The 13,594-nt window shown below is 42.6% G+C and overlaps 1 protein-coding gene across 2 annotated transcripts in view; it reads right to left on the bottom strand.

Annotated features, from left to right (window-relative positions):
- The window catches only part of KIF26B (kinesin family member 26B), a 523,722-nt gene that overhangs the window by 88,487 nt on the left and 421,641 nt on the right, over positions 1 to 13,594 (bottom strand). For both annotated transcript variants that reach the window (XM_004605438.2, XM_055147197.1), the window contains one exon: positions 10,724 to 10,907. In XM_004605438.2, coding sequence (XP_004605495.1) covers positions 10,724 to 10,907 — 184 coding nt within the window. The remainder of the gene's footprint in view (positions 1 to 10,723; positions 10,908 to 13,594) is intronic.

The raw sequence follows: 13,594 nt of genomic DNA, 5'->3' as shown, positions 1-13,594 counted from the left end.
GACTGGTTCAGCCCTTCTGGAAAACAATTTGGACGATTCTCAAAAAATTAGATATTGAATTCCCATTTGACCCAGCAATACCACTGCTGGGAATATATCCCAGAGAGGCAAAAAAGTACAATCGAAACAACATCTGCACATGTATGTTCATCGCAGCACTGTTTACAATAGCCAGAATCTGGAAAAAACCTGAATGCCCCAGAACGGATGACTGGTTGAGGAAACTTTGGTACATCTATTACAATGGAATACTATGCAGCTGTTAGAAAAAAGGAGGTCAAGAATTTTGTAGTTAAGTGGATGGGCATGAAAAGTTTCATGCTGAGTGAAATGAGTCAGAAAGAGAGAGACAGACATAGAAAGATTGCACTCATCTATGGTATATAGAATAACAGAGTGGGAGACTAACACCCAAGAACTGTAGAAATAAGTACCAGGAGGTTGACTCCATGGCTTCGAGGCTGGCCTCACGTTCTGGGGAAAGGGCAACTCAGAGAAGCGATCACCAACTACATTGTAGTCGAAGGCCATGTGGGGGAAGGGAGTTGCGGGCTGAATGAGGGCTAGAGACTGAGCACAGCGGCCACTCAACACCTTTATTGCAAACCACAACAGCTAATTAGAGAGAGAGAACAGAAGGGAATGCCCTGCCACAGTGGCAGGGTGGGGTGGGGGGGAGATGGGATTGGGGAGGGTGGGAGGGACACTTGGTTTACGGGTGGTGGAGAATAGGCACTGGTGAAGGGATGGGTTCCCGAACTTTGCATGAGGGAAGTATAAGCACAAAAGTGTATAAATCTGTAACTGTATCCTCACGGTGATTCTCTAATTAAAAATAAATAAATTTAAAAATAAAAAAATAAAAAAAAGAAATATGTGTGTAGATGAGTATATGGTCTATGAGATGTATGTATGGTATCTAAGATATATGTGCCATATGAGATGAGTGCATGAATGAGGTGTGTATGGTATATGAGATATATGTTGTATATGAGATGTGCATATCATATATAAGATATCTGTGGTACATGAAATATGTATGTGGTATACGACATAAATCTGTGTATATAAGATGTGAGCATAGTATATAAGGTGTGTATGGCATGTGAAATGTGTGTAGAGTATGTGAGATTGGCATGTGATATGTAAAATATATGTGCAGTACCTGAGCTGTGTGCTTCAAGTCTGACAAGTGTGTGTAGCAGATGAATGGGGGGGAGGGGGAGGCAGATTTTGTGCAGGGCCTGAGCACCCACACATTGATGGTAGAGCCCAAATGACAGCATTGATACAGGAAGGGGGATGGTGCTTATGGCGTGAAATGAAACATGGGGAACCACTATCTTAACCCTAATCTTGTCTCCACCCCATGCCCAGTACCCTTATTTCCAAACCTAGTACTGACATTGTTTACAGCCAGCACATTACTGAAATTCAGATTTCCCAACTATTCTGGAAAACCTAGCAAAGAATTACCATGGCAAAGAACTTTGCACATTGATGTCATGCTACTTCGTTTATGCCTTCAACAATTTCCAGCTAAAATCCTTAACAGGAAAGATAATATGTTGCCTCCCTTTTTCCTCCTTTTTGTATCATTCCAGATCAGGTCATGGCACTGTACTAGGGAAATTGTTGTTTTTAAAGCAAAATATCATCTGCTTTGCAACCTAATTACACAGAGAGGAGAAGCTGGGATATTCTCTGCACACCACAGATTAAAGGGCAAAGACAGGGACCAATTTGGACTTTCAGACTCTAATAGTCCATTTGATGTAATGGAATAAAATGTATAATGCACAAATAGTAAAATGGAATACAGAGAACAAAAAGCACAGTTTATACTGTGCAGAAGAATAATATTATAAAATACCTATAATTATACCTGCATGACTCAAAATGAGAGTCACATTTAGACAATGGAAAATCCACTCTTCTCTCTACCCACTAGAGTTTCACTCGTCACGCAACTCTGAATTTCACACATGGTACTTAATCTTAAACAGAGCTAGGTGTATGAGCCCAAGACATTTACTATCATCAAAAAATTATTTTACTACAGGTGGATGGAGAGAAAATATCACTCTAATCAATGCACAAGCAAGTGATAATTAAAAGCAGGTAAGAAGTAGGTTCCTGTCAACTTTACAGCTTTCTAAGACCACAACCTCAAGTATAAAGGAACACAACAATTTAACCTACTTTGAGTTGTCCTTAGAATATTCACATTCTAATAAATATATTTTAAGTCTAGACTTTGACCAAACTGAATTTCCCACAGTTTCTTCTGAGTTACCCACCCAGCTCATGTTTACTGAGCACCTGGTAGGAAATATGAAATTCTCATGTCACTTAAATCCTACAACAATCCTATATCGAGGGATTGGCTACATCTTTAGATGGGGTTTCTAGATGTTAAAAATAAATTGCACACAATCTCATATATTATCAATACTAAACCTAAGATAAAAACCAAGATAAAGAATGTAAAGTGCTTTCTGTTTACCTTTGCACAACTTTGTATTTCTCAAACTTTGCTGAATATTGTACTCACCTTGGAATCCTTTAGAAAATACAAATGTCTGCCACCTATTCCCAGACTTTCTAATTTCATCTATCATGGGCATTTGGAGTTTCTGAAAAGGACTCCAGGTAACACTCATGTACAGCAAAGTTTGAGAAGGACATCTGAACCACATTGAGTACCTGTCCAGGTGAATTGGTGCTCTCCATCGCTGGCAAAGCAGGCTGGCCCAGGCTCAGCTGGATGCTTGCAGCCAATGCTGGCTCTTCTCTGGTTGTCTATGTACTTTTGCTCCAAAAACAAAAGCTGCGTACTTATCAATAGGTCCACTGGTTTCTTCTTAATTCTAATTACATTTGGTTTTTTATTTTATATTTAATTAATTTTATAATCAATTAAAACATAACAAAATGTGTAAGCTGAATAAATATAACTATAAGAGGAGTTCAGGTTTTGATTAAAAACCTCAATATTTTTAAAAGATGTGATACAAATGAACTTTTCTTTTCAACTTCTGTTCTTTCTTTTCTTGGAGTGGGGCTTAGAGCCACACTGATGATGATCAGTGATCATTCCTGGCAGGGGGACCAGGGGAAAATATGAGGTGCCAGAAATTGAACCTAGTCAGCCACATATAAGGAAAGTACCCTTTTATCTCTCTAAACCCACGGATTTTTGGGGACAGCATCATTTACATAGTTGTTTACATTGGGTTTTCAGGTGTACAGTGGTCTCACTTCCACTCCCACCACCCTGTGTCCCCATCCTATACTTCTTACCCCAGATTTCCTCCCATGCCCCCCAAAATGCTGAATCTTTGACAGTCACATTTCTATTTGTTTATTTACTGTTGGTTTGGGGACCACACTTGATCGTGCTTGGTGTACTACTAGTTCTGTACTGAGGGATCACTCCTGGGTGGGCTCGAGGGACAGTATGTGGTGCCAGAAATTGAACCTGGCTCAATACTGTGCAAGGCAAGAGCCCGACCCACTGTAGCTCTCACCTTGACAGTCATGTTGCTTTTGGGCTTTTGCCCTAATTGTCATAGTTTGGATCCCAGGCTTACAATTGACACATGAAGTTAATGGAAGTCAGAACTTGTTGCTAACTCATAAAGTCATAAATAAATCAGAAGACTGATGAATAAGTGTAATCAAAGTATAGAAATGATCATATTTTTTAATTTCTTTGTTACGAAGTTATCATGATTAGGTTTCAGTCATATAATGTTCCAATACCTGTCCCCTGACCAGAGTACATTTCCCACTACCAAAGTCCTCAGTTTCCCTCCCCACCTGCCACATGTATTATTATGTTCAAATAGATATTTATGGCATGAATGTAGCATTTCATATAATCCCTTTTCAATTAAATTTTTTGAGTAGGGACTGAAGAGTTATAAAACAGATAGAGCAGTTGCTTTGCACATAGTCCACTCGGGTTTGATCCCCAGCACTTCTTAGGGTCCCCTGAGCACCACCAGGAGTGATCCCTGTGTGCAGAGCCAGGAGTGACACCTGAGTACCACTGGATGTGGTCCCAAAACAGCAACAACAACCTTTTTATTAGTCGACTGATTCCTGATTGAATTTTGAGAGTTTCATAGTTGTTTACATTGATTTTCCTGGACCCACAGCATCTACTTACATAAAAAGTAATTATCTTTTTCTAAAATATAACTGAACTAGATGACCAATCATTTCATTCATTGCTTGAAAATCAGCACATGTTCCATTTGATCTGATGCATCAAAACAATTCTGATATGCTCAGACATCACTAGCCCAGTGGACAAAAGGTTGGATAACTGTCCTCTAAAAGAGATTAGATAATCCCTGAATTACTGAGTTAAAGCTTAACAAGCCCCCAACTGCTACATTAATTAAAGGAATTAAATTAAATATGTTATGCAGGGAGAGAATCTGAAAGGCTATAGACAAAGATTTTAATTATTGATGCCCTTCCATTTTCTTTTCTTGAAGTAGACCCCACCTTTGGTGGGAAAAAAAATTGACACTGTAAGCCTAAAAGGACAACTAATAGGGTTGTCATGGGTGAGAGTCCAGAATAGGGTGAAGGGCCAAGTTAAAGAAGATCAGAAAAGTCCTATGAGAAAGGGGAAGGGGAGGCCCAGGAATAGGGACAGGAAGATTGTTAAAGCTAAAAGGAGAGAAGCTAAATTCTGCACACCAGGTAAGCCTTCTCCTTCATAGGAAAAAGTTCCCTTCTGAACCTTACAGCTGGGCGTGAAGCTTCGAAGGAAGGTTCAGAAATATGGCTGTGGGTAGGGCCATGAGAATTATCTAGAGCAAATCCAAATTGCACCATCTAGGGTACTATCTCCTAGCCAAAGGTTAAAAACAAATGAGAAAATCTGAAAAACAAAAGTTGTCACATGTTGACACCACATTTCAGTTTGGATTGTGTCACAGATAAATGTCAGCCACCAGTGTTATGTGCCAGTGTCAGTGTGTTAATGGCCATGGGAAAGACCAGAGCCTGGTGCAGCCCAGCTGGCTTCCTAACTGGTGGCTGTCCTCTGCTGCGCAGTGATTGGCAGTTAGGGACACAGAGGCCCAGCTTTGGTTCCTTTGGGAGAAATGTGCTTTCCTAGCTCTCTTTGCCCCACCCACCACCCAAATAATGCATCTATGGAGTTCCATGGACCACAAAGACCAATTAGGACAAACAGTAGGTCTTGGTCAAATGTAAACCAAGGCAGGTACAGGACACAATGGTGTGTTTGAGTGTATACACACATTTGACCATGTTGTGCAGCCAGTTCAGCTCAAACACACCTGCTAAGATTCCTCTAGAGGCAAAACAGTGAATGAACAAATCAGAGACCTAATATTATTCTATTTTAAATAGGGGTCAAACCCAATGGTACTAGACTAGTGGTGCTGGGGAAGGAAGGAGGGTAGGTGGAGGTGGGGCTCGGGAAGGGGGGGCGCAGATAAAGCAGGGCCAAGGATTGAACTCTGGTTTTTGCACATGTTATGCATGTGCACTATGACCACATGAGCTTTACCCCAAGTTAATGTCGTTCATGTCCCTGTACAATAGTTATCTGCAAGTTAAGACTAGCTATCAAACTGATGCTTTTAAAAATTACCTTCAAGTGCTTACCCTGTACGTAATCATCCAGGTTTGATTCCCAGCACCTCATATGGTGCTCAGAGACCTGCCAGGAGTGATCCCTCACTGCAGAACCAAGAGTAAACCCTGAGCACCACTGATGTGGACCAAAACCAAAACAATAATATAAAATATATACAAAATATTACATTTCTTGGGACCTAAAAGATAGCATGGCAAGTATGGCACTTGTCTTGAATGCAGCCTACCTGGATTCTATCCCCAGCACTGCATACAGTTTCCTGATCCCTGCCAGGAGTGATCCCTGAGCAGAGAGTCAGGAGTCAGGTCTGTGCACTGCTGGGTGTGGCCAAAACAAAACAAAACAAATTATATGGCCAGAGCAATAGTACAGTGGGCAGGGCACTTGCCTTGTATGCATCTGACTTAGGTTCGATCCCTGGCGTCCCATATTGTCCTATGAGCCATACCAGAAGTGATCCCTAAGCACAGAGTCAGGAGTAAATCCTGAGCACCACTGGGTGTTGCCTATAAACCTCAAAAAGGGTGCTGCCTAAAAAGTCTATCTATCTATCTATCTATCTATCTATCTATCTAACCTTTTATGAGGCTAGGGAAATGGCTCAATTGTAGAACACATGACCTGGCATGCACAAGGCCCTGAGTCAATCCTCAGAACCTCATGCCCCAGTGCCCACCTAAGAATGCAATAGAGTCACCAAACCTTCAGCTGGGTGGAGCATCATGGGGTGTGAGCTGAGCCCCCACCTTTCCCCAGCACCACTCAGTGATCTAACAAGGTGATTTAACATATCACCTTAATCAACAAGACATGTGAAACTTCTCTCTTATGGCCTTATCTCCTGGAACTATACCTGGCATTTGTTTGCTTTTTGAGATTTCTGATTTCTTTTTAAGAAATAATTCCGGGGCCGGCGTGATAGCACAGTGGGTAGGGCATTTGCCTTGCACGTGGCCGACCCGGGTTCGATTCCCATATGGTCCCCCGAGCACTGCCAGGAGTAATTCCTGAGTGCAGAGCCAGGAGTAACCCCTGAGCATCACCGGGTGTGACCCAAAAAGAAAAAAAAAAGATACCATTAGGGCCTCACTATCTATGCAATTTCCAGAGGGATTCTCAAGGTTTCACGGACTAGACTCAGTGAACAGGGGTGCCCCACAAGAGGGGAAGGGGTGAATTACCAAACCCTCCAGTTCTTTAAACACCCTTCAAACCAAGGAAATATTTTTTTTAGCTTAATATAGTGCTATCTGCGAAACAGTGATGTCTCAGAGACCAAGAGTTTTCTTTTCTATTTTTACTGGACATGCTTAAAACTTTTTGTCTGTGAGCTTCTATGTGCTTACAGAACATATGTGCGTGCGATTCAGGAGCCCATCGGCACACCGTGTGCAGGCTTCTTGCAGCAGACACCTCTTGGACTCCGTCACTGAAGCTTCTAATGGCCAGTTAACAGCAGCATGCTCTGCTCTTCCCTGCGGGGTGACTAATTAATAAACTTCCCCTTAATTGACTTCTGGCTGCCAGTTCCACAGGGAATATTGCTTATATATAAATAAACAAAATTTCCATTTTAAATAACACTCCAAATCTCATTATCTTTTAAACAGATATAAATTCACAGAAGGCAAGCAAGCCATGGGCAAGGAGGCTGTAATGCATTCCCCTCCCTACGAGAAGTTTCAGGCTCTTGTGGACAGGTGACATCCCCAGATTCTTCGGGGTTGGCCTCCTACACCCCATCAACACGAACTCTCACTCCTTTGTTCTCATCTACTGGTAGATCACAAAGTACCTGAGAGAAGTTCTGGAAACCTAATGGTATTTGACTTTTCCTTTAACCTGAATTTATTATTTAAAAGCAATTCTCTTTCACAATTTATAAATAGAAAGGAGATGAGTGTGATGTTAAATATTTAATAAGTGACCAGTAAGCACTGCCTTTGGTTTAGCTGATGGGTTTAAGGGAAGTTGAATTTTAGGTTCTTACAGTTGAAGAAATTAACTATTTGTTTTCAAGAGTCCTTACTTTCAGATTCCAAATTGAGACAGAATTACAGGGATGAAAATCATGACAATCTGAAACAGTCGTAGCTTGGTTTGAAACCTATAGGAGAAGATGGTTGTGTTTTTTTTTTTCTTTTTGGGTCACACCCAATGATGCACAGGGGTCACTCCTGGCTCTGCACTCAAGAATTACCCCTGGCGGTGCTCAGGGGACCATATGGGATGCTGGGAATCGAACCCAGGTCTACCGCATGCAAGGCAAACGCCCTACCCGCTGTGCTATCGCTCCAGCCCCAAGATGGTTGTGTTTTATATGTGTGTATGTTTTTCTTCTTCAGTTGTGTTGTTCTGGAGTCATTTGGCTTACGATTCAGATCTTTTGAAGTCACTCTGCTGAAAGTACAAGTCAACAGCATGCTCTCATTTTAACAATCACAACAGCTTGAAAGAATGAAATGAACATTTAAAAAAATCCCACATGGCCACTGCTAAGACATTTACTCAGGAAAAAAAGAAAAAGAAAAAAAAAAACAGTGAAAGCAGGATTTAAAATCAACTCTCAGATTGCTAAGAGAAATGTAGGGGCGATTAAAAAAAAAGCCTGTAACAGATTTTAAATGTCTGGATCTTCTCATCCTATCTTAATCCTGTCTCCTTTGAGGAAGCTACTTCAAATCGAATTGCTACGTATATACAGTGTGAACCTTTCAGGGTCAGCAAACACTGCCAAGAAGTTCAGGCTGACAGTCAGGGCCACAAACCTTAGTGAACAAAACTCTAGGCATAGCCAACATGAAAGAAGCAGGCAGAAAAGTGAACAATTGATGCAGGCAATGACATAGATCAATCTTAAAGGCATTGTGCTGACTAAAAGAAGTCACCAGACGAAAGGCCATGTGGGTCACATGATCCCATTTATACCATGTCAGAGGATCAAAATGGCAAAACCATTAGGCCAAAAATCAGACCAGCCATTGTCAGAGGTGGGGTGTGCCAACCGCACTTGGAGGGTCAAAGCTTCGTAACGTGATAGTGGTGCTGGTGATCCCACCGTACAGAATTGTCAAGGCTCATCTAGCGACAATGAAAGGGGATTGCTCAATATACACTATACTTCACTGAATCGGAATTGAAAAAGAAATCAATCAAGGAGTAAAGACACTAGCAGAAGCTGGGTCAACAGAGGCCTGTGGATTGGGGAGAGGACAACTTACATTTCAGGGAAGCAGATCTTCCTCAGAATACTAATTTTTCAGTCTTTGAGCAATCAAGAGTCTTAGGGGAAAATGGGGAAGCCCATCCACAGATCCAGCTCGCTGCCTTAATTCTAGGTTCTGCTTAAAGATTAGGTTTGTTGATTGCTTCTACCTGGCTCAACGAGTTCATTTTTAGGCACAAGGCTGGCATGATATAGGCTATGTGTCTGCGGCTCCTATGAAATATCCTGGGTTGCATCCCTGGCATTAAAAAAAAAAAAACAATTTTCAAGCACCAGTTTCCAAACTCGAACTTACAGCTTTGCTTACTTTTATTTGCTTTCTGATAACAAGGGCCGTTCAGACAATCACCAGTTGCCTGTGATTTAAGAGCCCAACAAAAGTGGATGTGGAGAGATTTTAGAAGCTGTTACACTGCCAGCCAGCCCAGTGCTGTGGCCAATTTAGAAGTCCAGTGAGGTCAATGCCCCACTGAAGGTCACCTGAAACCTTAGGCAGAGTGTCTCAACTGCTTAGCACCCCATATACTCTCACTGGCGGACAGGGAGACTGGACCTTGGTCAATGTTGGCTTTGAAAACAGCAAGGAAGAGCTTGTAGAGCCATCCAGTGCAGTTCTTGCTCTGCTGCTCACTCAAAGAGCAGGTCCTGAGTCTGGATTTTTCCCAAGAAAATATCACTGGTGGGCAAACATTCCTGAGGAAGGAGGTAGCCAGAACTGGTACATTATTCAACAGTTTGACGTAAAGACTCCTTTAAGAATGTGATCAGGATAGAAAGATTGCACTCATTTGTGGAATATAATGTAACAGAATGGGAGACTAACACCCAAGAATAGTAGAGATAAGGACCAGGGGGATTACTCCACAGCTTAGAAGCCAGCCTCACATGCTAGGGGAAAAGGCAGCTCAAATAGATGAGGGACCACCAAGTAAAGGGTGTTAGGAGGGCCCGCTCAGGATGGTAGATGTGGGCTGAAAGTTGACTATAGACCAAATATGATGGCCACTTAATACCGCTATTGCAAACCACAACACCCAAAAGGAGAGAAAGAGCAAAAGGGAATGCCCTGACACAGAGGCGAGGTGGGGTGGGGGGATGGGGTGGGGATGGTGGGAGGGATGCTGGGACCATTGGTGGTGGAAAATGGCCACTGGTGGAGGGATGGGTACTCAATCATTGTATGACTGAAATGCAAGCATGAAAGTTTGTGAGTCTGTAACTGTACTCACAGTACTAATAAAATTTTTTTAAAAAAAATGTGGTCAGGGCCGGAGAGAGAGTATAGCAGGTAAGATACTTGCCTCCCATGCAGCCAACCCACATTCCATTCATGGCATCCTCAAATACCTCCAGAAATGATTCCAGAACACAAAACCAGGAGTAAGTCCTGAGTGCCACTGAGTGTGGCTGGAATCTCCTCTCCAAAACAAACCATAGCCAAAACACATGATCTTCTTTCTTGGACACAAGTTAAGGATATATGTTGGCTTGGCAGGGAGCTTAACTGCTCCCTGGTAGGTGAACAATGCTCTTTCATGATGAGCACCATTGAGTTTTGGAATACAAGATATGATTAAGAAGTCATTTCTTCAAAGTGCATTTGCACAGGATCCCATGGCAAAAGGTTGATCAATTACCTTCACTGCAGCACACCCCCCCCTGAGATGTTTAGTAGGAAACTTTGGCCCCCACACTACTATTGGCTTGAATTACGGATCTGTCCTAATGAACTGCACACTTTTATAAAGCAGTTGTGGTTGCCTTTGATAACAGAGGTGGGGGGCCCCCCAGGTGGAGGGTCTGAGGACCAGGGAGGAAATCAGTGTGGGGGCAAAGCCAGTCTGACTTACTTCCCCCTTTCCCACTTTTCTCCATCCGGTACTGGTAGATGTGCAAGGTGAAGAGCATGTGGGAGTTGCGGTGGTCATCCTCGTCACAGTCCTGCTGGTTGCCTCGGCGGGAGGCGATAGCCGCGTCCAGGAAGAAAGCAGCCTTTTCTGCAGTGGGTGCGCGCAGCTCGCTCTGGTTCTGCAGCTGGAAGACATAAGCTAAGCATGACACCATGGCCTGAGAAGGGCTTACCTCCCCCACCCGGAGCTCGAGAGCACAGCTCTGGAGACCAAAAGTCCTGCTCAAAGAAGGCCTGAGTCTCCTGCAATAAACTCAACTTCATCCATTCATTTCTGAACATCAATATAGAGCACCCTGCTGGGATGAAAGATATTTATACCCTGTTGGTCTTTTAGACTGACTCTATAGAGCTGGAGTGAAGAGCGGGTGATAGTACCTTAGTAATTAATGGAGGGCCAGTCCTGGTCTCTGCAAAGGCCAGCAAACCAACATCCTGGATGACCCATACACTCAAGCAATATGAAATATCCGGACCTCCATTACCAAGATTAGACTTTTGCAGAAAAGACAGGTAGTTGCAAAATGTAGTTTTTAGTCTAGCTAACACTGGCATCCCAAAGAAGTTAAAAACAAAGACAAAACCCCAACTTAGTCAGCTGTAACTCAATTGTCAATGTTTCTAGCTATTTAATTAAAGGCAATTTAAAGCCACACTATTAATATGATTATAAATAAGAAGCGTAAAAGATGAAAATTACAAAGAAACTTGGCTGCCTTATCAATATCAATTAAAGAATATCTACTTTGAAGGAATAGACTTCTACTACCCCAATACCACCAACGATGTTGGGGCTCCCAGAGGCTACTCCCAGTGAAGTCAGTCTGAGGGCCACTAGGGCACACCCTGGGTAATGGAGCACAGTGAGGATATGGTACCAGAGATAGAACTCAGGGTCTCAAGCAATCTAGGTATGTGCTAGAGTCTTTGAGGTATGACCCCAGTCCTGTTTCTGCTTTTATCTTTAGTTCTAAACTCATTTCATGGCAGATTCATTAAACCAATGAAAGAGAGCCATATAGACATGACCGAGTCATGGAGATCCCTTGTTCACTATTAATAACCTTAGTCAAAACATTTAAAAAAAAGATACTTCATAGGCCAGAAAGATAGTCTAGCAGATAAGATGCTTGTTTTGCATGCAGCTGACCTGTGCTAAAGCCCAGTACCTTACATGATCCACTGAGAGCCACTAAGAATAAGTCTTGAGCACCATAGAGTATAGCCCAAAACTTACAAAACTAAACAAAATAACAACAACAAAGAATCTCCCAATTTTGTGAATAAACAGAAACTCATATTTTCCACTCATTTTTCACTCATTGCAGTCTATGCCCCAGGGTAAGTACAAATCCTAACAATTCTCTTAGCTCCACCTGACCCACAATTCTGTACTGCGAGAAGGTTGTCTGAAGCCAAAGACTATCAAAATCCTCAAGGTTCAGAGAAAGAAGTGATGTCTGGACACATGGGCAGTCACTGCGAGAGGGTTTCAGTGCATTGTCAGGGCCTTGCTCACAGACTGACGGAACCAGAATCCGAGTTTCAACAAGATCCTGGTGGTTGCAGGTCACTGCTGTCCTGAGCGACTGTTATGTAATTTAGGAGGAGTGACAGTGTGGGGTTTGAAGAAGACAAAGTCGGAAAGGTAGGCAAGGGCCAGTTCACACAGGGCTCTGCAAATCATGAGGAGTTTGGATTGCAGAACTCCTAGTGGGAAAGCAAAGGTCTGGGGTGTTAAGCAGGAGAAGATTAGGTGTGAGGAGATGGGAAGTCATGAGGGCTTGCTAACCCCTGAAAACAATCCTACTGGAAACAAGGTAGAAACTGATACTGTTTATTTTTTACAAAAAAAGGCACCTGAGACAGACAGTATAGTGGGTAAGGCACTTAGTGGACCACACACTGGGCCCAGGTTTGACTTCTGACTGGCACTGCATACCTTTCCCTGCTTACCACCAGAGCCGGGAATAAATCTTAAGCACCACTGGGCATGGACCCCAAACAAAAGCAAAGTAAAATAAAATAAAATGGAGGCATCATGTCTTTACATGTGGCTGACCCTTACTCAGTTCCTGGCACTGCATTCATTCGCTGGCACCTCTGCAAATGACCTGGTTGTACCAGGTCAGGAACAGTTCCTGAGCACTTGCAGTATGCCTCCCAACCCTAAAATTAGATAAAATAAGAAGGAGGCATCCGATAAATCAAGTAAAGCCTGATTCTAGAGACTAGAATTGTTTATTCTGTTTTTTTCTACTATTCCTGTTTTGGGGTGGTGGTGGGGAAAGGGCTTTGAAACATGCCTGGCAGTATCCAGGGCTTACTCCTGGCTCTGTGCTCAGGGATCGCTCCTGGTGGTGCTTCAGGGACCATGTGCAATGCTGAGGATAGAACTAGCATTAGCCGCATGCAAAGCCCGTGCTTTGCCTCCTGCACTGTCTCTCCAGCCCAAGAATGCTTATTATGGATATGAACAAGGGAGCGCCTGAGTCATTCCTGCAGCAATTGTCCAAACAACAAGGGAAAAATCCTCCTCACAGGCACGGCATTCTGAAAAGGTGAGCTGGAGCTTCTTTTGGCTTCCATAGTTCTAGCAATTATATCATGGTTCTAATTAGAAAGTGGTTATTAGTTTTTCCTACAACACTACTAATCCGGCTGTAAACCAGTGCCAGAAACACAGTTTATAGGGCCATAAACAGCCCCAGTAATGACTGTAGCTATTTGTGCAGAGCAGTAAATATTTCAGTTTGTTGTTAAACAAAAGAAAGATTGTACTTAAAAAAAATAGTCATAAAAAAGCGAATTC

This window comes from Sorex araneus, chromosome 9, assembly GCF_027595985.1.
Source record: "Sorex araneus isolate mSorAra2 chromosome 9, mSorAra2.pri, whole genome shotgun sequence".
Classification (NCBI taxonomy): domain Eukaryota; kingdom Metazoa; phylum Chordata; class Mammalia; order Eulipotyphla; family Soricidae; genus Sorex; species Sorex araneus.
Note: the sequence above shows the minus strand (reverse complement) of the source record. Positions and strands in the feature narration are given on the sequence as shown.